Source organism: Cimex lectularius, unplaced genomic scaffold (assembly GCF_000648675.2).
Source record: "Cimex lectularius strain Harlan isolate CLEC.00 unplaced genomic scaffold, Clec_2.1 scaffold63, whole genome shotgun sequence".
Classification (NCBI taxonomy): domain Eukaryota; kingdom Metazoa; phylum Arthropoda; class Insecta; order Hemiptera; family Cimicidae; genus Cimex; species Cimex lectularius.
Window position 1 is genome coordinate 1,384,342 of NW_019392694.1, and position 25,388 is coordinate 1,409,729.

The following is a 25,388-nucleotide window of genomic DNA, read 5'->3' on the forward strand; positions in this document are numbered from 1 at the left end:
GCAAGTGGTCCAAAATAAATTTCTAAGGTTTATAACCTAACTACCTCGATGCACCAGAATTGACCTCCTCCATGAGAGAGCAGGAGTGGAGCATATTAATTTCGAATTAAAGCGCCTGTCCAGGAATTTTTATATGGGTCTCTCCTCCAGCAAGAACACTACTTGTAGGGATATAGGAGTGTATGATGTAAACTTTCCATGGAGACATAGAAGGATTAGGCACAATACATAAATCTAGGATCTTTGATATATTTATTGTTTCCTCTAGAGCTGTGATACTATAAGACAATTTGTGATAATTCAATTACCCATGTTGCATTGTTCTTGTTATTCTCATTTATTTACATTTTTGTTAATTCATTTGTTAATTGTTATCCTATTTGATACCTAGTGGTTTTTTTTTAAACATTTTTCCCACTATTTTCTTGTTTGATTAATTAAAAATAATAACAAACTAGGACTAGGTGCGTTGATACAAAAAGTTTTGAAATAGGACGTAAAAGTGCCCCACCACTTCCCCTGCTTAATGAATGTTATGTAACAATGTATAAGTATTTTTTAAATAAATGTTTATTCATTCATTCTAATTCATTCAAAACATTTCTGTAAATAATAGATATTTTTCTAACATTTTTCTTGGCATTATTTATGTAATTAATAATAAATTTACAAAATCTAATGTAATTCGCCAAATTAACTATAAATCTTTATGCTTGGTCAATTCAAATGAATTGCTCACAGTGAAAATTAAAAATAACATATATTTGGTACTATATAAAATAACAAATGTATAAAACTTAAAAAATATATAAAATTATTATTACAAAAATCGCAAAGCTTCTTTGCTGATTGAATTATATTCATTTAATAAAACATATACATTTAAATTGTATTGTTTAAAACCTCTTATAAAAACTGTATGTATAAACATAAAATATCCAGTCTTCTATTCCAGGTGTCCAATGCACCCCTCTATATTTTATCTGAAAAAAGCAAAGTGGAAATTTTCAGAAAATCAAACCAATAACATCAGAATCAGAGCTAAATCATTTTATAAGGTTTAATTCGATTAAAAAATTAATGACAATTTTAACATATATAAATATTAACGTTGTCACCCCCGGTATTGATGCAGATTGGGGGCTGACACAAATTTTTATTTGTAAAGCAGATGTTTTTTTATTTCTAATTGAATTTTGTTGATGGGTAATTCTGAGCTGGTTTGTAGATTGGAACAGGGTACATAATATTTTTTTAAAATAATTTTTTTTGGGATTGGATTTATTTTTTTTTATTTAACTTTAATTTCCCTAGGATATTTTTGGGTTTTATTTCAATTTGGAGACAGGTCGTTCTATGCGAACAGTCCCTTTCTGGCCGTATCAGTCCAGAGCGTCACACCGTACAAATAAATATTGAAAAATTAATAATCTATGAACTCTCATGCGATTTATGCAGTGAATTACCATTTCTGCTCAAAAATCTAACATACATGCAAAACAATATAAATTAATATACATGCTAACTTATTAAACAAAAAGATGTTAGAAAAACAAAATAATTTTCTTGTCAAGTAATTACCTTTAGATGCCTTTAGATCTGTGGACTTTTGTACAAGCAGGTACCCAACAGTAATTATGTTTTACATAAAAATTGCACAAATCACTATTTTCATTGTTTTCTCCAACAATATTGTGACATTTCGTACAATTTGGTGTCCAGCAATATCCCTTAAATTTATACATATCACAAATTGTATCTTCCTCAGTAGATGAAATGTTATCTGGTGAATTACAGTTTTCTTTGTGATGGTCACCTTGAGACAATTTTTTAAATGAAGCAACTTATGTAAGGTATTATTCAGTACTGCAAATAATTACAATTTGTTTTAATACTTGGCAGAGCCAGAGATTTATTGTCCAAGCAAATGCTATTATTTTGAATCGGAATCAACGAGACTTCATTATGTCTGACTAAAGATGATAAAATAGATTTTCTCTTACAGATTTTCAGTTCTTTCATCACATTTTCAATCATTTTTTTTTCAGTATGACATTCAGTGATCATCTTAGTTTTATAAATGTTCTCGATGCCAATTAATCTTCTATAATTCTGCACACGCTGTTCATAATTATTTATGTAAAATAACTTTCGACATTCTCTGTCTGATTGGATTCCTTTCTTGTGTTCAGTATCACCAGTCCTGATCAATTTTCTGTAATGAATCACTTCGGAGCATCTTTCAGTTTCATTAAAATGTTTCCTGAGTGATTCACTAGGATTGTTTCTAAACATACTACATCCTTGCATTGTGATTTCATCTACAACCGATTTCAATGGTACTATCAGTTATAACTATTTGTTTTGCAACCTTTAATTATTGAGATGTTTGATATACAACAATTTATTTTTAAAAAGTATTTTTAAGTAGCTGTTACATACACCATAGCATTTTCTATAAATAAATAGTTATATGTTAGTGACAAACATTATATTTTGATTAGAGTTAAGTCTGCAAGTATATTTACAAATGTACAAAATAAATATTTGTTGACAGTCCCTGACCAACTGTGGATGGCTAAACGTTTTAAAAATCTGTTATGTCCAATTTGGCCAACAAGTGAGAAAATGGTGTATTAAAAGTTTAACTTATTTATGAATGTTTCAAAGATTATTTTAAATGTAAATAAGAAATTATTTATTCTAAAATATTTGAATAAGCCTAGTGTAACAAGTCATAAGGCTTTATGAGCTGGGGATCTTAACAAAGTTTATTAATCTAACAAACCGATTTGATAGCTGTAGTGTGGACAGGATATGCTTATCCATCTAAACAGAATTGGCACCACTTTCAACCCTCACACAAAATATGCATATGAAATATGTAATTATGTCTGACCATGGTTGCTGAAGAGGCTAGCAAGAGAGGCGATAAGATTTTTTACAATTATTATTATTATTGTAACATTGTATTGTATTATTGAAAGCAATAGTATGACATGATAATTAAACATGATGGGAGAAGCACTGGTGACACACCCTCTCACTACACACACATACACATCACTGAAGAAAATCTCTAGGCCATTGCCACTTCAGCCTACACGGAGGATTTCCAGGTAGGGCTAGTGAGGAAAGTTGTTGGATGAGGGGGTTTGGGTATTATAGAATTTCTATTAACATGTTCTTACAAGGTCGTGAACAAATTTAATATTAGGTCAGCGTTAATGGTTTTATTATACGTAGAAGGAAGCAATAAGGATTTTTCTTATGATTTTGGATTGGAAAGACTAAATACGGAATGAATTGGAATGTTTGGTTGACCCAAAATTTCCTCTCAGTAGGTCAATATCAGACAAATGAGTTTTGTAAATGGTCGGTTTGTCGTTAAGGTTTAGGTGAGAGTGTTGGTCGAGTAGTCTCAGTACGAGTTTGTAATGACGGTTCATGTCTTGTCATTTCAGGTGTCCAAATCAGTTTTTTAAAGTCCCAGGTGTGGTACTGTGTCAGCAGTTGGTATCAGTATGTCATTCAGTCGTAATGGAGGACAATGTGACTTTCTTGGTGCGAAAATCAATGTATACTGTAAAGAGGATCGGCTCAAAGATACACCCTTGGGGGCTCCAGATTTTACCAAAATTTAAAAGAGGCATAGGATGTTCCCTGACAAACATGGAAATATCATTATTAGGTAGGTATTGGAGGATAAGATAAAAGGTACTGGGAAGAATCTTGAATTAACACAGTAAACTCAGGTGCCGTTAACAGTCAAAAGTCCGGGCTACATCTAGGAAAACCCCTGAGTAATACTAGTTTTGCTTAAGAGAAATGGCAATAGTGTTTGTCAATACCAGACAGTGCTCCTGTTGCACAGTGGTTGATGTGGTAAGAGTAGGCATTAATTGAGCAAATAACAGACACTTCTAGATCAAAAAAAGGTGTACAAAATCAGCTAAAGCAACAAAAACTCTTGAAAGTGTGAATGCTAAACAAAATTGAAGGTTGCAAGGATGAAAAAATTGTTTATTTTAATTTAATGGTTATACACCATAATGGACACCTGCCGGAGCATGCAGATAACACATATAATGTAAATGATTCATTTCATTTCACAAAATTAATATCCACATCCCCTCACACTACTCTCTCATATCCCTAGATGTTTCATTGTTGTTTACCAACATTCCCATAGACACAACACTGAACATTATTAAAGATAACTGGCCCAACATAACACAACTCTCTCAAAGAACACATTTGTAACAATGATCCGACACTGCTGTGTTAACGGATATTTTACATACGACAATCAATTTTACAAACAACTATTTGGTATAGCCATGGGTAGCAACCTAGGCCCGATACTGGCAGACAATCATGACACATCTATTAAATACAGTCATACCACAACTTCCTTTCTCATTACCCTCCTCACTAAATACGTTGTCACCCTCACATTTTGGGGATGACACTTTCAGTCACTTTTGGACAGTGAATGGGGGACATTAGAATGCTGAGATTGGTAACCACACTCTGCTACCAATGTGAGACGTCGATCATTCGACAGCATGACAAATAAGGGTCCAACACTTCTAAAACTTGGGATAGTAAAGGGTAGAGGAAAAGTTAAATAAAACAAATAAAAGCACACTTGCTAAAAATAAACTGACTGAAAACAAAATATATTTACAACACATATATATATATATACAAGCTAAACCAAAATTATAACATAGAGTCACTAAGACGTTTAACTCTTCTCCCCAATTCCAACCTGCAACCACACAACGTTACAGCACAATCGCTCAACTCACCCTGGTGGTAACTAAATTATGATATTTTAGGTTCGAGCAACCGTTATCAAGTCTGGAACACACCTGATCTCTTTTTTCCAGTTCAACTCCAACATCTCCCCTCCTTCGACCTTCCCCCACTCAGCATTCTAATGTGCCCCATTCACTTTCCAAAAGTGACTGAAAGTGTCATCCCTAAAATGTGAGGGTGACAACGTAGATGATATATTGACAGCAGTTCCCACAGATCAAATTCAAACTACAATAGATACATTTAATAGCTTTCACCCACGCCTACAATTTACACATGAAATCGAAAACAACAAAAATGTCTTTTCTATACAGACTTCCTTCCCCACCCCTTCAAAATCCAACGTATATAAACATAAAACAGCAAAATCTCACTGGTACTCTCAACACGACTCGCAAGAATGGCACAATCACACAGAAGACAAACACTTTGAGAGAGTAGAAATACTTTGATTGAATATAAAATATACTTTGCATTGTATAAATTCACTTTTCCACATCCTAAATGTATTTGTTAAATGTAAACATTGTTTGTACATCCCAAGCACTGAAGATGATCTCAATAAAAGATCGAAACGTTGGCACAATAAAGAAAATGTTTTTCTGAAACCTACATCACACCAGAGCGCATCTCACGATTTCTGAATAATTATCGATTAACGGTCACTAATCACCACACACTTTTTATTATTATTATTATTATTATTTTTTTAGTCTTTTTAATTTTGATTATTCTTATTTTCTTTTTTCCTTTCAACAATAAACTCATGACTTATTTTTATTTAGCTAACCCTTTTACTTACCTAGAAACACGTCCCCCATAAACTTGCCAATGAGTAGCAGTGGTAAAATTAAAAATCATAAAATTTATGAAACAACCATACACTATTACTTTTTTACTAATCAAATATGTATTGTAAAGTAATTTTAATTTTCTAATTTTAATTAAGTTGTATTGTAAGTGTTGTCTTCTCAGTTCCTTTTTTTCAGCCTTTTACGTGGAAATTATAATTGTAATTTTTAATTAGCAAACTCAATTTCGCTCAAATTATCCTGGTTTATAAGCAGTTAAGAAAGAAGAAGCAAGTGACCAAAAACTTGATTTGTTCCAGATCTTGTAACTTTCCTTTAAATGCCATATTTTGAGAATGGTCGAGTAACCATAACCACCAAAATGTTTATTATGGGCAAACAAATAACTCTGCTTATAAAACAGATTTTTTTTCTTTCTTTCATTCACACATCTCTTCCCCCATTTTCTTAAATATCTTAAAAGAATCACTTTTGAAAAAAAAATCATGTATCAATATCACTAAGCCCTTAAACATAATAAATGATTATAATACGATTAAAAAGCATTAGTATGAATTTATGAGAATTACTATTACACCCAAAGTTTGGATTTTGAAGACTTTAAACTACTTAGTGAAAGAGACTGAATTTGATAAACAGTGTATTTAATTTTTACTGGGTGGTGATTTGTGCGCCTTTGAGGCTGTAGGTTTCCAGCAATATCTGTTCTTCTTATAAAACTGACCTACATTTGTTTCATCCGGACTCTGATATTCCTTTAAAGTGTCTATGCTGTTGATATCACTGTTTTCCGGATGAGTAATGCTTACGGAAGCCTTTCCTTCTGAAATTTAAATTTCAATAGGTGCACATCTTTGATCGTTAACAAACATGTGCAAACCAAAATTATTAGATGAAACACTGTGAACGTCGGGTCGGTCTACAAGATGTCCTGTCATGTTTTGTGTGGGTTTAGCTATCCTAGACGTCTGAAGTTCACGCCATCGGCAACAAATGCCCATTCAATCTATCTTGTGAAAATATTTCACATGGAATTAGATATACGTATTAAACGTTGAGGCTAATGAGTAGTCAGTCAGTATAAAAAATATTGTTTGTTCTGTTTTCTATGTATATAACAGTACAGTTAAAAAAACAATTTTCAGATAATTTTTGCTTTGTTTTGTCAACAAAAACGATGATTGCATTCTTGGAGTAGTTCGTGTCTAGGCAGGAAACAAATCGTCTTCATTTTACATGATACTTCAGTTAAACAATAAATAATAAAAATAATTATTCAGAAATCGTGAGATGCGGTCTGGTGTGATGTAGGTTTCAGAAAAACATTTTCTTTATTGTGCCAACGTTTCGATCTTTATTGAGATCATCTTCAGGGCCAAGTTTGTTTGTAAATCCCAGGCCCTGAAGATGATCTCAATAAAGATCGAAACGATAAAAGAAAATGTTTTTCTGAAACCTACATCACACCAGACCGCATCTCACGATTTCTGAATAATTATCGATTAACGGTCACTAATCACCACACAAATAATAAAAATTGAACAAGTGAAATATCATTAAAAGTATTTAAGATGTAGTCACATTTGATAAGTCACAAGTGAAATTATGTCACCATGAATGCAATCATAGTCTTTTTTTTATTTCAGCAAGTTAAAAAAATGGGACTTAAATTAACCTCTTCCAATCGGATCGATAAAAATAGCAAGTATTGAAATTATGGAAAGAAAAGAACAAACAAATTAGTTAAGCACAACATTGGTATGAATTACCTGCATGTTTGGATTTTACGTGTTGTAGTTCGATGTTTTTCGGATTAAATTCCACAATTGGATTTAGAGGATTTGTCACAAAATTTGGTTCTCCTTTTTGATGGATATCTCTATCAAAGTAAAGCGGATACCTCTCGCTGAGATCAAGTGATTCGTCCTTGTACCATTTTTCCTTTTCTGGGTTTTCTTTGGATGAGTCGGCTGAGCCTTTCTGGATCGTACTTTCTCCCTCTGTCTGTTCGCCTTTTGACTGATGGTGGGACACTTCGGAGACTGCCTTCAACAAAATGTGGTCTGACTCCTCAGAAGTGCTCCCGTAGAACGGGTCGAGGGCATCTTCTCTCATCATGCTAACGACATCATCTGTGTCGCTTTTCTCGGCTATCTGCTTCACCTCGGGTAAAACACGGTGGCAGATCCATTCGCTCAGATTCGCCTCTGATTCCAGTGCTTCGTTGAAACCGTACACTTCAACGATGAACTTTGGTGGAAGTGACTCGATCCGGTCTATCACATTCACTGATAGTTTGCACTCAGATAGGGTTGCTTTAAATATATGATTTAATTCTTCTGACCACAATTTTTGTTCATTGGCATCCTGGATAAAAGTTTCATTGAAAATTTATCATTACATAATTGAAAAAAGTACAGTTTAAAATCAAGTCAATGCAATCCTACAACATTTGATAATGCTGTCTTAATTTTTTTTTTTTTTTTCAGTTTCATAAAATTTCGTCTAAAAATTAGTAAAAAATTAACTTGTTGCACATTAAAAATAATTTTGATGATTATATCATCCATTATTTACAAAAATTTGTATATGTGAACCCACATAACTAAAAAATAACAAATAAACTTTTTTATTCGAACAAAGATTCAAACTGATAAGAGTTTAATGTTTTTACTTAATATTAGATGTATTTTTATTTAATTAAATTAAAATACAAACCAGTGTCATAAGGCAGCAGTGCATACATTGTGCAGGTATATCCAACAGGTCTACAGTGAGATCATAGATATTCTCCTTCCGAACAATTTTTTTATGATTATTGTCTACATTTAAAACTTTAACCCTACGGCACATGAAAAAATGTTAAAAATTTGTTATTGAAATTTAAAAAACAGGCTTTAATACCTATCATTTGGCATTAAACCAAGAACGACAGCCCTGTACAACATTTTTCTTTCGAAACAGCAGACAAAATCGCCTGCACAAAGGTTCGGCAATGATTGCAACATTCCTTTTGTAAAATGTTCCCTATGCAAACAAAAACAGTTACATTAAATATGATAATTTGAGCAGGGGAAATGAAACTCACTCTAATAAAGAAGATATCGAGGTTTTATTTACACCGGTGTGAATCAAAGTAAAAGACCAGGGCGAACTACCTTCTTGGTAGGTCATTTCCATCATGGTTTGCTTCTCAGGCAGCCACCTGATCGTAGGTGACAGCACTGACAAAACAGTGTCAAGCTTCTTTGTGTAGGTGGTAATAAAGTTTTTAGCCGCTGCAAAAGACTCATCATACGAGCTTAATTGGGCTTGGATAATGTCGCATTCGTCATCATATAATTTCACTTTAGCTTGAGGATCGGTGACCTGCAATAATAAGAAAATAAATTTCATTAATCTTATTTCGACTGTAGAACATAATATATAGAATAATCTCTTAATAATTAATAAACAATAAAATAATAATTGATAAAAATAATAAAATTCATAAACCTAGGCGTCTTGAATGATAAGACTGAGTTTCCTGGACTGCCAAACCCAGGAAAGGTGATTCTCGAACCCTGCCGGTAATTTATTTTAAATCACACAAAAGCTGGAATAGCCAGTCAGCTCTCAAAATTGATAGGCCCTAACCATACCTAGCCGAGCTTACATAAATCAATAATCAGTAAAAATGTGTAATTTTGTAAAAGACAAAAATTCAATTCCTTGGAAATGAATAATTTTGCAGTTATTGTAATATACTAATGATTATTATCATTTTGAGATTTCTCTATGTGGTCTATGGAGTGACGAGCCTGTAATTTGGTCGTGAGCGATCATTTTTGGTCAGCCTATCCTCATTGGGTTGGTCTGTCCAAACCAATTCGGCCTTTTGCCGTCTTTAGTGTTGGGTGAAACATGTCCAAGCCAACCCAGGAGGATAGGAAGACAAAAATGATCCCCACCTCATTTTGAATCATAGGGATTTTTCCCTTTTGGATTTAAACTTTTGTATATTGTGCTAATGGATTTCCTGAAAGATTTTCATAGCTTTTATGAAGTAAACAATTCCTCTCAGGGGAATGGCATCAAGAACTATATAGCTAAAGAATGGTTTTCCCTTGTACCTTAGCTATAATAGAGCAATTACGAGTTCAAAACGTGTCTGGAATTGTCTAAACGCCCTAAAAAAAAGCTGGGATCTACTTATAGCTTAACTGCTTAACTCTAAAATGAATCCCAGTTCATAAGAAATTTCAGGCTACAAAGCAGCAGATATACTTGCTCAAATGGGAGAATACAACAAATACTAGGAGTGAAAAACCAGGCATGAAGGGCAAAAAAGGCAACCCAAAGAATGAAAATTAAATCCTACTCAACTGAAAGAAATTAAAAACTCTGTTTATTTACAGGAGACTGAAAAATATAGGATTAACAAGGGATGACCAATGTTGATTATGTATAAAAGATTCAACATATCCTATGCAATTGCCTCGCTACAGCCAGGAAAAGGCTAAGGTACATGGGAAAACCATTCTTGAGCTATGTAGATCTTGATACCACACCCCTGAGAATTTAGTTCATAAAAAATACAAAAATCTCTGCACAAATTACAGGCCCAAATCCATTTTATGGACTAAACTACAGCAACATTAAAAAAATAACAGGGATCTTTTGTAACTAAAGAACACAAATACTGGGAATGTATTCCAGGCATGAGGTAAGCAAAAAACTACTTGCAAAAACAGCCCAATGGGAGAAAGAGGAAATCCCACTCAACAGAAAGAAATAAAAAACTAAAGCTAAGTGGTGCATTTACAACACATGCTTTAGTACATAAAAATATGGGTCCATCAACAGATCAACAATGACGATCGTATATAGACGTAGGCAAATGAACATATCCTATGCATCTGTCCTGTAATAGCTAAGAACAGGCTATGGTACCTGGAAAACCCGTTCTTGAGCTATGTAGATTTTGATACCATACCCATGAGAATTCTTTAGTTAATAAAAAATACGAAAATCTCTGCACAAATTATAGGTCCAAATCCATTTTATGGCATAAACTACAGTAACATTAAAAAAATCACAGGGATCTTTTGTAACTAAAGAATACAAATACTGGGAATGTATTCCAGGCACGAGGAAAGTAAAAAAAACCTACTTGCAAAAAAAGCCAATGGGAGAAAGTAGAAATCCCATTTGAAAGAAATTAAAAACTAAACCTAAGTGATATATTTACAAAACATGCTCCAATAAAGCACCACCAAAAAAATATAGGTCTATCAACATATCGTCAATGATGATCATGTCTATAGACCAAGACAACAGAACATAGGCTATACATCTGTCCTGAGATAGCTAGGAATAAAAGAAATGTTCCAGCCAATCCATTAGCAGTGATTGGCACAATATTCTAAAGTTTAAGTGCAAAATTGAAAAATATCTAACAATTCAAATTGTTAAAGAAAAAATTATGTTGAAAGTGCAGCCAAAATTGGAAAGAGAAAAAATTGTTTTGTTTTTTGGGGGTATTTTTTGAAAGATTAAGAACTAACGATTATATTTCTGCACTGAAGCGTCGCTGACTCTCTATGACCTGTGAGTTTGATCATGAGTGCAGACATTTTGCACCTTGTCTCTTTTGATTTCGGTTCAAAAAATGAATAAAAATAATCGTAATAGTTGTAACAGTAGGTAATAAATGGCATTTTCGTTATTAATTTCTAAGGGAATCAACAAAAAGAAAGAAAGAAAAGAACAAGAAAAAGTAAACAAGCGATGCCCCGGTTGAAAAACGGTTTGTCAAACGGTAAAAAATATTTTAAAAAAATAAAACATATTTTAACTAATCCAGTTCGATTGTAAATTGTAAGCAGATAAAAACGTGACTCACTTTGGATATGATTGACTGAATTTTGTCGAGAGATATTTGCAGCAACTGGGCAAGCTCGAAGACTTTGTTCGCCCCTCTGTGGAAAGAGTCGGTCAGTTCTTCTAAAGGCGTCATCTTCCAGTCATGTATTGTACGTTTTTAAGAGGAGGAAACTATAAATTTAAAAAAACTACGGAAGCCTAAAAAAGAAAATACGGAAACAACGAAATTTCTGCCCGAGCGTTTCGATGCAGCGGCGGCTCGCAAATTACATTTAACCCGTTGTTTTGTTTAGCACAGTGATGTGTTACGTGGGAGGGCGCCGATACGTAAATCTCCCGAGTCGTGTTTGTTTTAGACGATAAATCTCAAAATATGAGTGTTCGTGTTTTCAATTTGGCATGGATAAAGAGATAAAAACACATTTGTTAGTTTCGATCGTTTATTTTTGTTTTTAGCACAAGACGAGAGTCGTTCAGTCATCGTGCTAAAGAGACAAGTGGGACCAATGACCAATCACCAATGTCCTCTGGACTTCCTTAGCAGCACCAAACGCTATGCCTGATGATACCTGACTTTTTTTTGTTGTTAATATTACTTTGATACTTTTCAATATTACACAACAAAAACATATTAAAAAAATAAAATATTACACAAAATTTTATTATTATTAGTTATTTATAATAAATCGGTTTTAAGTTTTTACTTTCACAGACTGGTTCATAAGAAATTTACCATATTATAAGTATTCCTAGACAAATATGTGCTGTAATGACAGCAAAAATTAATAATTGAAAATAAAAATACATATGAAAAATATTCATGCATGATCAGTTATTTAAATAATTAAAAGAAACTGAATCCATCATAAGTATTCCTATCCATGCATGTACTATAATTTGAACTAGATAACAAAATTAAATTTTAAAAAATATAGATAAATAAAAAAAGTTAAATGTATTAACAGATATATTTATTTATTTTAAAGGTACAAATAGGACTTTATACCCCCTTATATGTACTTATATTAGAAAAGAAATCAATTGTTTTATAAACATAATAAAAAAAATATACAAAACAATAATGACAGCCCTCGAGCTGTGTACGTGACTTGCGTCCATGGCGGAATATTTATAAAAATACCTCATCGACTCCAATTAGATCAGTTTGTTATTGTATGCAGGTCAATGAATGAGTACTCCATCTACCAAATAGAATGAATGCAATGTATAGGTGTGAATGTATTTATTTGTGTGAATGCGTATTCAATAAGTGTTGTAATATTTTGCATGTGCTCGGGGCTGAAATGACCAAGCTGTCAGATGCCCCTAAAAAAATAATGACAATAATATATTTTTAAATATTAATAATTTACAATCGAATGATGAAACCACATTACGAAAGAAAAGCAGAAAGAGAGAGAAAAAGGAAACGGGACAAAATATATAACACTATTCAGAAATCGTGAGATGCGGTCTGGTGTGATATAGATTTCAGAAAAACATTTTCTTTATCGTGCCAACGTTTCGATCTTTATTGAGATCATCTTCAGGGCCTGGGATTTTACACAGAAGACAAACACTTTGAGTGAGTAGAAATACTTTGTTTGAATATAAAATATATTTTGCATTGTATAAATTCACTTTTCCACATCCTAAATGTAATTGTTAAATGTAAACATTGTTTGTAAATCCCAGGCCCTGAAGATGATCTCAATAAAGATCGAAACGTTGGCACGATAGAGAAAATTTTTTTTTGAAACCTACATCACACCAGACCGCATCTAACGATTTCTGAATAATCATCGACTAACGGTCACTAATCACCACACAATATTTATATGTAGCAATATCTGGATAAAAGGGTAAAACAACATATCGATGATGCAAAAAATCCCAAACAAATCCTACAGCATATTACCCACCATTTTGAACACCAACATAACTTCGATTTCAACAATCCAAAAATATCACAGAACAAAACAAACATAAACATAACTGGTTAGAAATAGTGGAGTATTGGTTATAGTTTTCAACTGGCAATAATCAATCGCATCTCAATAGAACTTCATTGATTACGATATTGCCACTGAAATGGTTTAGATCAATAGAGATAAACAGAGCAGCAATTACAGAAAAAGACACAAGCTCAGCCACAGCTACACTAATATCATAAATCAAATTCAACATCAATAAAAAAAATTCAAACATCATAGTACACCATTTTTTTTGTGAAGCAGTTTAGATCATTGGAAGTTTTGAAAAGGTCAGAGACACAAAGGCTCTCTTAATAGAAATAATGAGATGGGGAGAGTATGTCGATGTGAATTAATTATAATGTAATATTAATCACCTTTGATGTATTAAATTAATGAATTAATTTTATGTGTGGAACCATGTCTTACAAAAAGAGAAAAAAAAGGTTCCCTTGGAGGTGTATTTTTTAAGCATAATATTACTTATTTTGCTTAAGCTAAGTAATTTTTTGTGGCCTGTTCTTTATGATACTTCCTAGTTACCAGTTTGCAACTGTTGACCTGATATGTTTTTCCGTAGAATTCATTTTAGTTTATTACACTATATTTTCTCTATTTGCTGCAAATAAATCAAAAGTATGCATGTATTATAACCTTTTTGAAAATTAAATATTCTCCTTAATAATTGTTTTGGCAAAAAAGTAAACATAAGAGATTCATTCATTCATTCAAAATTATTTCATGTTTTTTTACAGTTAACAATGGTAATAAATCAGACAATTTTCTTTTGAAATTTTAATATATAAGATTGATTATAACTAATAAACAAATGTACAATAAATAACTAGAAAAAATTTCAAATCAATCTGAAAAGATTGGGCGTCTTTTTCTTATACTCTTTAGGCAAAGGGATTGTGGATTCATCAAAATACGTGTTGAATTTTTTATAATCCTTCCTTTTCTTAGGATCCTTCTTACTATTGGCCGGAGTCAAATTAGACATCAAGCCTGAAAAGAATTTCAATAACAATAATCACACTGATAAAAACAATAGAATTAATGTTTATTTTTTTTTAGACAATTTTCATACCAGCTTTCTGCGCCATAGCGACCATGTAAGATATACGTTTCTGCTGTGTCTTGCAAAGCCCTGTGACCCTTCTTGGCAACATACATCCATCAGAACGAACAAACTGGCTCAAAATTAAGACATCCTGTTAAAAATAATAATGTTACTCTTCTCAATAAGAACATTTACAAAAAAAAAAAAAAAAAAAAGTATATTTACTGTATGCTTAACATCAAGATTTGTGCTACAAATAGGACATGTGGTCTTAGATTCAAGAGCAGACTTGAGAACAGGCCTGTCCGCATCCGGTTCCTTTATGATACCGTTGAAGATGAGTTTTTTTCCTTCTTTAGTCTCCACAACTGTAAAAGAGCAGATGAAAGTACTACTGAGGAAAAAACTTCATTAATAATCACATGTATCCAAACATATTTTTTTACGGGTTTTCATTTAATTCTAGAGTTATATATTTATGTGATATCAACATTTAATGGATAAGTAGTCAATGTGAAATAACAAAGACAACAGGATTTGTCTTATATAGGCACAGTACAACCTGTAAAAGTTATATTATTAAAGAGGTTATACACACTGCATAAGGTAGATAACTGGACCACACATGGAGAGGCTACTAGGATGGTGATCTGATACCAAATCACTTTGGTACAGAGTAATTACAGAGTATCTTTCAATTTTTCAAGCTGAGATCCATGCAATATTACTCTGTATACAAGAAATACTTAAATAAAGGAATAAAAGGTGCACAGATATACATATTCCCGATTAGACATGCAGTAGGGAAGGGTTTAAACTCTTCCATCTTCGATTCAATGCTGGTCTGGACAAGCCTAAAATATCTCCAGCTCCTGGGAAAATGTAATCAGGTAGCCAGCACACAAGGGAATTGAAGATTTTTTTTTTTTTCTGGCCTTATGATCTTTGCATATTAGCCATGACGAATTCTTATATATGTTATTCAAATTGGGGGTTATCGGGGGAAAAAAAGGGCCGGAGGCGACAGTGGGAATCGAACCCACGACCGCGGCGTGAGAGTCTCTCATGCTAACCACTCGGCTACCGCGGTCCCCCAAATTGAAGATTAAAAAAACAGCAAAGGCAGAAGCAACCCTTGCCCATTGGGGCAGAATCTCAAATGAGCATGAAAGCATGGCAAAATAGAAGTGCTCAGTTACAGGAGTCCCACAAGGCTCTGTACTGGGGCCCACATTATTCCTGATTTACATAAATGATATCCAAAACTCCTGAAATTGTAGTAGCTAGGTTCAGATTGAAGGCAACAAAAAGGTTGATAAAACTAGCAAAAGCAGAAGGAGCCCTCTCACTCATTGGACTTCCGCACATTTGCAAGCCCAAAAACATAGTGAAAGCTGAATTGAACAAATGGATGGAGATAGGAATGATCATACATTTGATAAATTCACCCGCTGCAAAATAATCAAAGAAGTTGTTCAACAACTCAACCAGTATAACAAAAATTTATCTTACAAAGTAGGCAAGAATTAAGGAAAATAATAGGTCTTTATTCTATTAATTTCCCATTTAATTACCACTTTAAAAATGAAAAACAACTGAGTCAGAAACCTGCAGACTCTGTCCACAAGAAGCAGAGACATTTCGTGCCCCTTGTGAATGCCTTCAGCCTTTGAATCTTAGCCTTGAATCTTACGGTACAGCCTTGGAAAGGCAAATATGATGCCTAATAAATGAAGAACTCCTGAAGTCTTAAGGTTTGTGAACTTTTTAAAGGCTTGGAGATAACACAAGGGTCAGTACCACAATAGATCTTTTAGATCTAAATGAATGAAGGGAGACTGGGATGACCCAGAGGAGTGAAAAAGAAGGAAACTTGTTTAATGTCATCCCACGACCTTTAATCCACATATAACTAATATGGACACAGACACAACTATTCCAAGTATTAAGCAGTAGAAGTTTGCAAGGTCATCAGTGCAGAAAGTAAACTGCTCAAAAATGAATAAGGATATTTGTAATTTATTCTTATTCTATCAATTTTAATTAAATTAACCAATATATTCCACAAGAAAGAAAATAAAAACCAACAACCAAACAAATGTTAATCCTCATTTTTAATAATGGATTTACTTAAGCAAAGTAAACAGTAAGAGTACTCGTTTTGTAAACCAACACTTTTCACCATTTTAATCCAGTTGTATTCTCTTTAACCATGGAAAACATCTTGACCCAGAAGTTCACAATATTATTGTGAGAATGAGTCTTTGAGGTCACCGGCAAGTGGATATTGCAGAGGCAAATGGCGTTTCTCAGAGCATTGTCTCCTGGAGCTTTAGCCCAATGCCAATAGACTGGAAGTGCCAATAAGAGGAATGGTAGTGGACATTGTGCACTTTGACGCTAAGTGAGGACAGAAATATTGTCACTGCTGCAAGACGGAACCCTTTCCATAGTGTCCGCCAGATCCTAAATGAAGTACAACATGTTTTGGATAGGCCTTTATTAACACAGATGATTCGTAATCGTTAGTGGGAAGTTGGCCTTACACCGTTGTTGTTGTCCGGGAAGTTGGTGTCCGAGTGGATCGAAGTCATGATAGCGCAAGCAGTAGAGCAGCAGCGTATTTAGCTGAAGGTCGTGGGTTCGAATCCCGCTCGTGACACTGACTTTTTTATCTCAAGCAAAACCTTAATTAAATATTAATTAATTGAAAATAATTTATTTGGTCAATGGGACCACGAAACCTAATATATTATACACAGTATTAATTGTTTGAAAGAAATATTTTGTCCAATAATCAAAATTATGGAATTAAAATCTCTTATACTATTTTATTACTTTTATAATATTTTATAATAAATTTTAATTTATAATAAAACTAAAATAAAAATGCAACAGAAAGTAAATACTACAAAATTGGCAATATCGCTATTCATTTTTGAGCAGTTCAGTTGTATGTCGGTTAATTTAAATTTTCGTATTGTTCAAGAATTGTTTTTGATATAAATTAATTTTTTACAATGTTCTTATTTATTAATACTTGATTTTTTTAAAATAGTACACTTACTTTCTTTGATTCTGTTAGTACCGGTCGTGCTGAATTTCAAGGCATTCCCGGTGAACAAGGCCGAATTAACAGAATAAAGTCGACGGATTCCGAACATTTTAAACATAAAATAAACTAATTAACAATTATCTTTAAAAATTTACATCAAGGAACAGTTTTCAGAAGCAGACAAAATGCATTGCTTGAGGTTACTCCATGCCAACGGGGAGGTACTGGTATCGGACTATCGGTACATAATATGATTGATCAGCCTTAAAGTTTGAATTAAATTATACACATTGCTAGTTTTAGTTTGTGTAGTTGGTAAATTAAATAAATGGCTTGGATTATTTTTTAAAACTGACGTGCCAAGTCGACAGAGGTTTTGTAATGTCTATAAGCAACGACTCAACGAGTTTGTTTGCTACCTTCTCCGGTATGCCAAGCGGCATATGAGTTCTCTGATACATTGAATTTTGATCAGGAACTCGCTGTCGATCAAGAGAGATGGACTTGTCCGTCAGCCCGGACGTTTTCAAATACCTCCAGTCGTTGGATGTCAAGAGCTTGTCGAAATGCGAGCCAAAGCGGATTCGGCCAGTTTTGCCTTGTTTGGTCCGAATGAGCCTCATCTCGCCTCTCGACTCGACTCGAAGCTGCTCGGAGAATCGCAAAGAGATCCTCACCATACTCTCGGGGATAGAGATGGTCAACTCGATCGTAGCTCTCCTTTCCATCGACTTCCACGCCCTGGAAGTCGAGGTAAGGAGGGAACAACAGCTCAGGTAAAATCCTTTAATAACTGTCAAATTCATATTTTTACTTATTGTGCAGAGAAAGGCTGATGTGTCCTAAATAATTCTAAGTTGCTCCTTATAGAGAACGAGTAGGTATCCTACCCAGTACAGTAATCCCTCAACATTCGCGAGCGTTACGTTCCAGAAAAACTACCCAAATGTTGTCTTTATTCCTGTACAAATAGGGGGGTTCCGTTCCATAATGGTAGATAGAAGTACAAAAACACATTTATTTCTATGATTAATTATTATTGCATTTATCTGTATTTTTTTTTATAAATTAACATTTTCAAAATTTCCATCCATACAATTTAATTTTTTCTCATTTTCTTAAGTTATCCATTAAATCTTTTTTCTGCTTCATGGTCAGCAGATGCCGATTCACCGGACAATTTTATATTATGCAAATTATGCCTTTTTTTAAATTTTCGACCAACCTTTGCTATCGAACGATGATGTAGAACATTTGTTAATTTTGTCAAATAATTTTTTAGTTTTGGCTCTTATCAATGCACTACTAATTGGAACACACTTCTGAGATACCCTCCAATCAAATGCTCAAGCATTTTCTGTCTCTTCAAGGGATTTATTTCAAACTGTAATTTTTGCACTGGCAGGACATAGTACCTTATTAATTTTTCAATTTTTTTTTCCAATTGAACGCAATGTCAACTCATTGATGTTGAAGAATCTCCCAGCGCAGTTGCACTTTCACCGACTCGCAATTTATCTAAAACCTTAATTTTATCCGCGAGCGACATTGCCATTTTTTTCCATTTTGGTAGATTTCATGTATAATTTTTATTGCAGCTTACCAACCCAACTGGTGAACAATATGAAATAAAGAGAAAAACTAAAAAACGTAGTGTTCTGAACGTTAGAGAGACCTTGGAGGGTGTGTATTATTGGTATTGAGACCTTGCTCCGTTAGTAGTTGTTAGTATTTACCAAAGGTCATTTTACAACAAACTAATAATAAAAGAGCATTGAGAGAGGGTTGCTCAAATTGCTTGTAATGATACAATTATTTTATTACCAATTGGTAATTGAATGTATTAATCGCTAGGAATCCTATTGTTTGTTATATCCATTAAATTGACTTTGTTGTTTATTGATTAATTTCCTGTTCATTGATAATGGTATTTAATTTTCATTATTCTATACAGGCAGAAAGGTGGCAGCGCCCATTCTGATGGACTTTTGGTCCAGTCAATTCAAAATGGTCTTGCGATGGAGTTTGAAAGATCCGACCCCACACGGCGCCTCAGGCTTGTCTTGAGCGAGATCCTTTATATATCTTCCCTCGTAAGTTAACAAAAAAAAAATTCCAAGAAAAACAAAATTTATACTGCTTATTTTTTAATTTAGATACAAGAAGAACAGCAGATGCAACGAAGCACCATTGAGACATTTGTAAAACACTCTGACCTGTTTGAAAACTCAGTCTACATCCCTGAGATATGCGATGTCCTCAATATTGCATTGTCAGAGCTGCCCGCTCTGCTTTCCATCACGGAAATAGCTGAAACTCTCCTACATATGAAACACGGCCCTGATATAATATGCTGGCTCGTCATCAATTCGCCAGATTGTTTCTGGGAGGGTAATAAACTTTGAATATCTATTGGTTACTTATTTATTCACTGTTTTTTCCCATAGAAATTAAAGTTTAATAATAAAATGTCAACTTTTTTTAATATTCGGTGTTTGCAGTTTGTAAAGCGCTGGTTTCCAATTCAGACAAGTTGGAGGATGAGAACAATGGTGGAAAAATCAGGATTCATACGCTGGTCAAGCTTTGCCGTATTAACCCGTGTTTGGCCTTTGCTGTTAGAGCAAAATGTGTAAGAATTTATTACATTTTATTTTATCTCTTATAATTTTATAAAATTAATTTTTTATGTTAAGGTTGAACTGTGTCGAATGCCAGCTTTGACTATTTTGCTTAGTCTAGAACACACTTTGAAAGTGGCTAAAGGATCTATGTGCGACATTGTCTCATTCATTTCAGGGTTGCTTTTAGGCAACGACCAACAAGTGCGAAATTGGTTCTCTAGTTTTATCAGAGGAAGGCAAAAGGTGTGATATATTTATAAATTTTATTCAACATAGAAACTTATCAGCCACGTTTACAGAGAAGTAAAGAAAATCAGAGCAGTCTTCAGCTTCTAAGAGATGAACTTTTAGTGTATCTGAAACAAATTGTATCCATTTCTGAAGACAATAAATTGCCCGAATCATATGTAGTGCAGGCATCGTCTTTGATGAGGCTTTACTGCGCCCTCAGGGGAATCGCTGGCATCAAGTAATGTCTTAAAGCTGTTTCTTTTAAAAACAAAAAAATAAATATTTTTAATAATGCGCAGGCTTCAAGAAGATGAGATTTCACAACTAGTTAAGCTTATAACTTCACATCCACCTCCATCAACGGCTGGCGTTAGATTTGTTTCTCTCGGGCTGAGTATGCTGATAGCCTGCCCGTCTTTGATTGGAAACCACGAAGCTGCTTGCATCCAGTGGGTTCAATGGCTAGCAAGCGAAGAAGCGTATCTAGAGAGGTTTGATATTTTAAAAATTAAAACAGGGTCACGTGACAATTTTTTATTTATGTTTCCTTTCAGTGGAAGCGGTGTTACTTCTTCTTTTGGAGAAATGCTCCTTCTCATGGCCATACACTTTCACAGCAACCAACTCAGCGCAATTTTCGATTTGGTCTGTTCAACATTGGGAATGAAGGTACAAATCAGGCCTAACAACATGACCAAAATGAAACACGTCTTTACACACGATATATTCACCGAGCAAGTGAGTTTATCAACGATTAGTACAAATATACTTCTTGTTTTTCTAAATTTAATCATTAAAATTTCAGGTAATTACATCTCACGCTGTCAAAGTACCTGTGACGATGAACTTAAATGGAAATATGCAAGGATTTCTACCAGTTCATTGCATTCATCAGCTTTTGAAAAGCAGGGCTTTCACAAAACACAAAGTTCCTATTAAAGACTGGATTTACAGGTAATTAATGTTTATTCATTTTAAATATTAATAAATACAATAAAAGTGTTTCCTTCTTTATAACTTCTTCAAAACGTCTCAGCATATAGGCCAGCAAAGTTTGTCTTATACATTTGTCGTGTATTATTATTTAAGAATCCCGTTAAGATCTTTTTAGTAGGAGGATGACATCTCACCTGTTTCAAAAACTTCCTCAATTTTCCTTTTATTAGTGTAAAATGCGGTTGTTCGTTTTTCTGGTCATCTTTGAGCTCTGAGAGACGCTTTTTAATTTAACTGTGATGCACTAGTCCAATACTAAAACAAAAAGTAATAAAAATCATTAAAGAACCATAAACTGATTTTATAAGTAAACTTTGGAAGCAATATCCTTTTTTTTTAATACCAGAAAGGATTAAATCCATGATCGTTGTATGTTAGGTAAGTTTATTATTAACAAAAAGTTTAAGAAAATAGAAATATATCATAAAGTACAAAATTAAAGAAATTTGTTTGCAATATTTTAAATAGAAAAATCTTGTATTTTTTTTATAGGCAGTTGTGCGTAAGTGTACCACCCTTGCATCCTCTTCTTCCTGCGTTAGTTGAGGTCTATATCAATTCAATTCTTCTACCAGCTGGACGATTTTCCCTCGAGAACACAAACCAGCCGATATCTGAAGACGAAATTAGGGTTGTTTTCACGTCGATTCTCACAAACAAGGTTTTATTTTGAAAAGTTTTATTCTGATTAAGATGTAATGCCAATATAATTATAATTTACAGAAGAAAAAAGTAGAAAAGCCCAAATATTCTTTGACATCCCAGCTTCTCCTTCTTTATTATCTTCTACACTACGAAGACATCAGGCTTTCCTTGCAGACCACAAATAGAAATAGTGCCAAATCATACTCTCAGGAATTTCTTTCCGAACTGCCAATCAAATATTTACTCCATCAAGCTCAAAAAGACCAGGCAAGCTATAGTGGTACGATCAAATTAAATACAAGTTTTAAAGTCGAGTTTTTTAAGGTAATTCTATCTTTAGGTTTATTTTCCTCTTTGCTAAGACTTTTGGTTACACATTTTCCACATCTTTGCCTCGTTGACGATTGGATGGAAAGGCAATCTCACAGCATCGGTACACTGTACTCTGGTGATAGGCATCACAAAAGCCTTGTCCTCACACAAGACAATATTGCTCACGGTAAGTTTTAAACATAATCCACCTAAAGTCTTAATTATATATTTTTTAATTTATTTAAAGGTTTAAATGAAATGATGACCTGCCCTTCACATACTGGGAATCTCCTTGGTGTAATGTTAGACGCTCCACCTACTTTTCTTTGGCAGTTTGCACCAGTTATAATTAAACATTTTAGACAGGCGTTAGATCCTTCAGTTCCTCGTTATGTGCAAGGTTAGATTTTTATTCTCGCTTGTTATTAATATTTACTTATGTTTTATTTTAATTTTAAAGAGCTATACAAACAGGTATGGCTTAGGTTGAACTCCGTTCTTCCAAGGTGTCTTTGGATTATGACCATAAACGCACTTCTCCCGGACAATTCGATGATGAAATGGCCAACACTAACTCAGAAAAATGTGGTTGTGGATCCACTACAAGTCCTCCGGTGTGACCCAAGAGTTTTCAGGTAATTCCAACGTATAATTTCAAATGTTTTCATTTTTCTAATTTGTTTTCACTTTTAAGGTGTGCACCTTTACTGAGCATCGTACTGAGAGTGCTTGAATCATGCTTGGCTGCTTCACAGTCTCAACTGTCGAGACATCTCCTTGACAGCCCGGTTCATGAACGTCGAGGTTCTTCATGCACAGATGCTGAAAGGGAAGAACTGAGATCAGCCCTTGTCTCAGCGCAAGAGAGTCTTGCGGTTCAGATTCTCCTTGAAGCCTGCTTAGAAACACCTCAAGATAAAGTAATTTATAATTATCATTGTAATATATACAGATGTAATACAAACATTCTCTCTTGCATAGGAAATTCGAGGACAATCTTGGGCCCTTCGTGAAGTACAAAGTGTTGTTTGCTCTTATCTCCATCAACTTTTTATTTCAGAACCGTCCTTGGCCAAACTTGTTCATTTCCAGGTAAATTAAAATTGGCAAAATTATCTGTACTTTTAGAAACTTTAAATAAAAAGAATTTACATCTTAACAGGGTTATATAAGAAAACACCTCCCGGTGACGATAGCGGGTGTGCCTTCTTTGCACATTTGCCTCGATTTCATTCCAGAACTTTTGAGCCAACCTGTGCTCGAGAAGCAGGTTTTTGCAGTTGACCTCGTCTCCAGGCTCGCTTTACAATATTCCCTTCCTAAAGCAATGAGTGTCACAAGGCTTGCAATCAATACACTTTCTACACTTCTTTCTGGTGAGTTATAACATTTAGAAGTTGAAAAATTATGTCTAATTTTTTTTTTTTTTTGTAGTTTTGCCAAAGCAAAGCAGAGAAGAGCTTTTCTCCGATACGCTCGACTGTCTGGTCAGAATATGCGAAGCATTCCCTCCTCTCATTGAAGATGTCGTCTCGCTACTTTTACAGCTTGGTCGCGTGTGCCGTTCGGAAAATTCGCTCGCTGGCTCTTGGGCCTGGGAAGAGAATTCACCACAGTTTAGTTTATTCTCCTCAGAAACTTTGTCGCATAAGATTAACCGGACTTTTTCAGCGATATCAAAAAAGCCGTTTTAAACAGACTTGTTTATTGATTTTATGACAGCTACATTTTTTATAAATGTGTACTTCAAAAACAGTCTGACTATCGATGTACAGGTTTTCAATGTAAAAGTTTTGTATATATTTCAAACATATCCATTTATATACATTTTATTTTGATTAATTAATAAATGTGGATTATTTAATTGTTTTAATCTCTTCTAAAGTTTTTTTCCTTCTTTTCTCTAAAGTTGCCAAATATAAAATCCATACACTAATTCTTTTATGTTTTTATTTTTGCAAATATTCCTAGAATTGAAATATTGTAATCTTTTTTTATGAGAGGTAAAAAAAATTGTAAGCCCTGCATTTGAACCCAGGACCTTTACCTTTCAGTAATGAGCCCCATGTCAATACCTAAACCATTGTGGCCATCAGTGCCAAAAAAAATCAATTTTTAATCAACTTCAGAGAGGATTATTGTTAAGGGTACGATTTGAAAGGTTTTTGACATGAGGCTTTGTGTGACAGGATAATTGTTCAAGGACATATTGGATATGAATGAAGGTGACTGTGAAAGATTGGATACATAAAAAGGAGCCAATGATGGTGGTTCAGAGTATTGTGGATTATAAGTTTTGGATGAATTGGAGGTCGGAATGTTTGGTTCAAACCCAAACTTTGATGCTGTATGTGCAAATTGGTCTAGAGACTAGTGGCAAAAATACGTCGTTTGCTTTATAGATTCAGTTTTAATATGTAATACAGCTTGCTTTTTTAAGACGCGTTGAAGGGGTGAAAATGGTATGCTCATATTTTTGTACTTTTATTATTTTCCACTTCTTGGACCATTGCTCAAGGGATGTTGATTTGCAGGTTTCTATTGGAGATGACAAGATCTTTATGAGTGCAGTATCATCAGCATGGGTGGTAAGGGTAGTTTCAGAAGGGTAGAAATGTCTGCGGTGTATACTGTGCAGAGTGTGGAGCCTAAGACACTTCCTTGGAGTACCCTGTATCTGTGTATTAGCTGGCTGATTGAGAGGAGCCACTGGTGACTTGAAGTCAGTACAGTAGGATTTTAGGATCAGGTGGTAGGTAAAAGGGAGGATTCTTTTAAGCTTCTAGATTATCCTCGAATGCCACAAAGGCTTGTTTCACATCTTGGATTAAACCAGAACACCATTCCTATTGCCCAAGATCAGCAGCAATAATGTCTACAATGAAGTAGTATTGCTGAATGGTTGAATGAGAACCTCTGAATTAAACTGGTGATCTGGAATAACGCTGCTAGAATGAATGAGGAAAAGATACGCTTAAGCCAGAGTTT

General features: G+C 34.0%; 3 protein-coding genes, 1 long non-coding RNA gene and 1 pseudogene across 9 annotated transcripts; 2 read left to right on the forward strand and 3 right to left on the reverse strand.

Annotated features, from left to right (window-relative positions):
- Positions 1 to 417: 417 nt before the first annotated feature.
- LOC106674199 lies at positions 418 to 11,912 on the reverse strand. Of its 6 annotated transcripts, XM_014406795.1 has the most exons (8): positions 11,521 to 11,912; positions 8,725 to 9,005; positions 8,541 to 8,663; positions 8,355 to 8,478; positions 7,406 to 8,003; positions 1,881 to 2,321; positions 1,582 to 1,816; positions 418 to 983 (listed from the first exon to the last, which is right to left on the reverse strand). In XM_014406795.1, the coding sequence occupies exons 1-7, from the start codon at positions 11,632 to 11,634 to the stop codon at positions 1,584 to 1,586; spliced, it is 1,914 nt and encodes a 637-aa protein (XP_014262281.1). In that variant the 5' UTR covers positions 11,635 to 11,912; the 3' UTR covers positions 418 to 983; positions 1,582 to 1,583. The 6 variants fall into 6 exon arrangements, 4 of the variants coding, with proteins under 4 accessions (XP_014262281.1, XP_014262285.1, XP_014262282.1 ...); XR_001341479.1 differs by lacking the exons at positions 418 to 983; positions 1,582 to 1,816; positions 1,881 to 2,321 and adding exons at positions 6,360 to 6,459; positions 6,517 to 6,646; XR_001341480.1 differs by lacking the exons at positions 418 to 983; positions 1,582 to 1,816; positions 1,881 to 2,321 and adding exons at positions 6,361 to 6,459; positions 6,517 to 6,642.
- Positions 11,118 to 12,048, forward strand: LOC106674200. Its single transcript, XR_001341481.2, has 3 exons — positions 11,118 to 11,436; positions 11,504 to 11,880; positions 11,958 to 12,048. It is a non-coding gene; the product is annotated as an uncharacterized LOC106674200 (long non-coding RNA).
- Positions 12,049 to 13,444: 1,396 nt separating this feature from the next.
- On the reverse strand, positions 13,445 to 13,598 carry LOC112126614 (annotated as a pseudogene).
- Positions 13,599 to 14,287: 689 nt separating this feature from the next.
- On the reverse strand, positions 14,288 to 17,972 carry LOC106674236 (39S ribosomal protein S18a, mitochondrial). Its single transcript, XM_014406852.2, has 4 exons — positions 17,605 to 17,972; positions 14,763 to 14,905; positions 14,565 to 14,688; positions 14,288 to 14,482 (listed from the first exon to the last, which is right to left on the reverse strand). Exons 1-4 carry the CDS (start codon positions 17,708 to 17,710, stop codon positions 14,331 to 14,333), a joined length of 525 nt encoding a protein of 174 aa, XP_014262338.1. The 5' UTR covers positions 17,711 to 17,972; the 3' UTR covers positions 14,288 to 14,330.
- LOC106674235 (integrator complex subunit 2) lies at positions 17,948 to 24,258 on the forward strand. The gene is made up of 18 exons (XM_014406851.2): positions 17,948 to 18,368; positions 19,547 to 19,685; positions 19,749 to 19,983; positions 20,094 to 20,224; positions 20,289 to 20,459; positions 20,516 to 20,685; positions 20,747 to 20,938; positions 21,002 to 21,185; positions 21,253 to 21,401; positions 21,936 to 22,104; positions 22,167 to 22,368; positions 22,429 to 22,587; positions 22,648 to 22,800; positions 22,861 to 23,035; positions 23,095 to 23,320; positions 23,382 to 23,492; positions 23,563 to 23,776; positions 23,835 to 24,258. The coding sequence occupies exons 1-18, from the start codon at positions 18,091 to 18,093 to the stop codon at positions 24,092 to 24,094; spliced, it is 3,318 nt and encodes a 1,105-aa protein (XP_014262337.1). The 5' UTR covers positions 17,948 to 18,090; the 3' UTR covers positions 24,095 to 24,258.
- Positions 24,259 to 25,388: the final 1,130 nt, after the last annotated feature.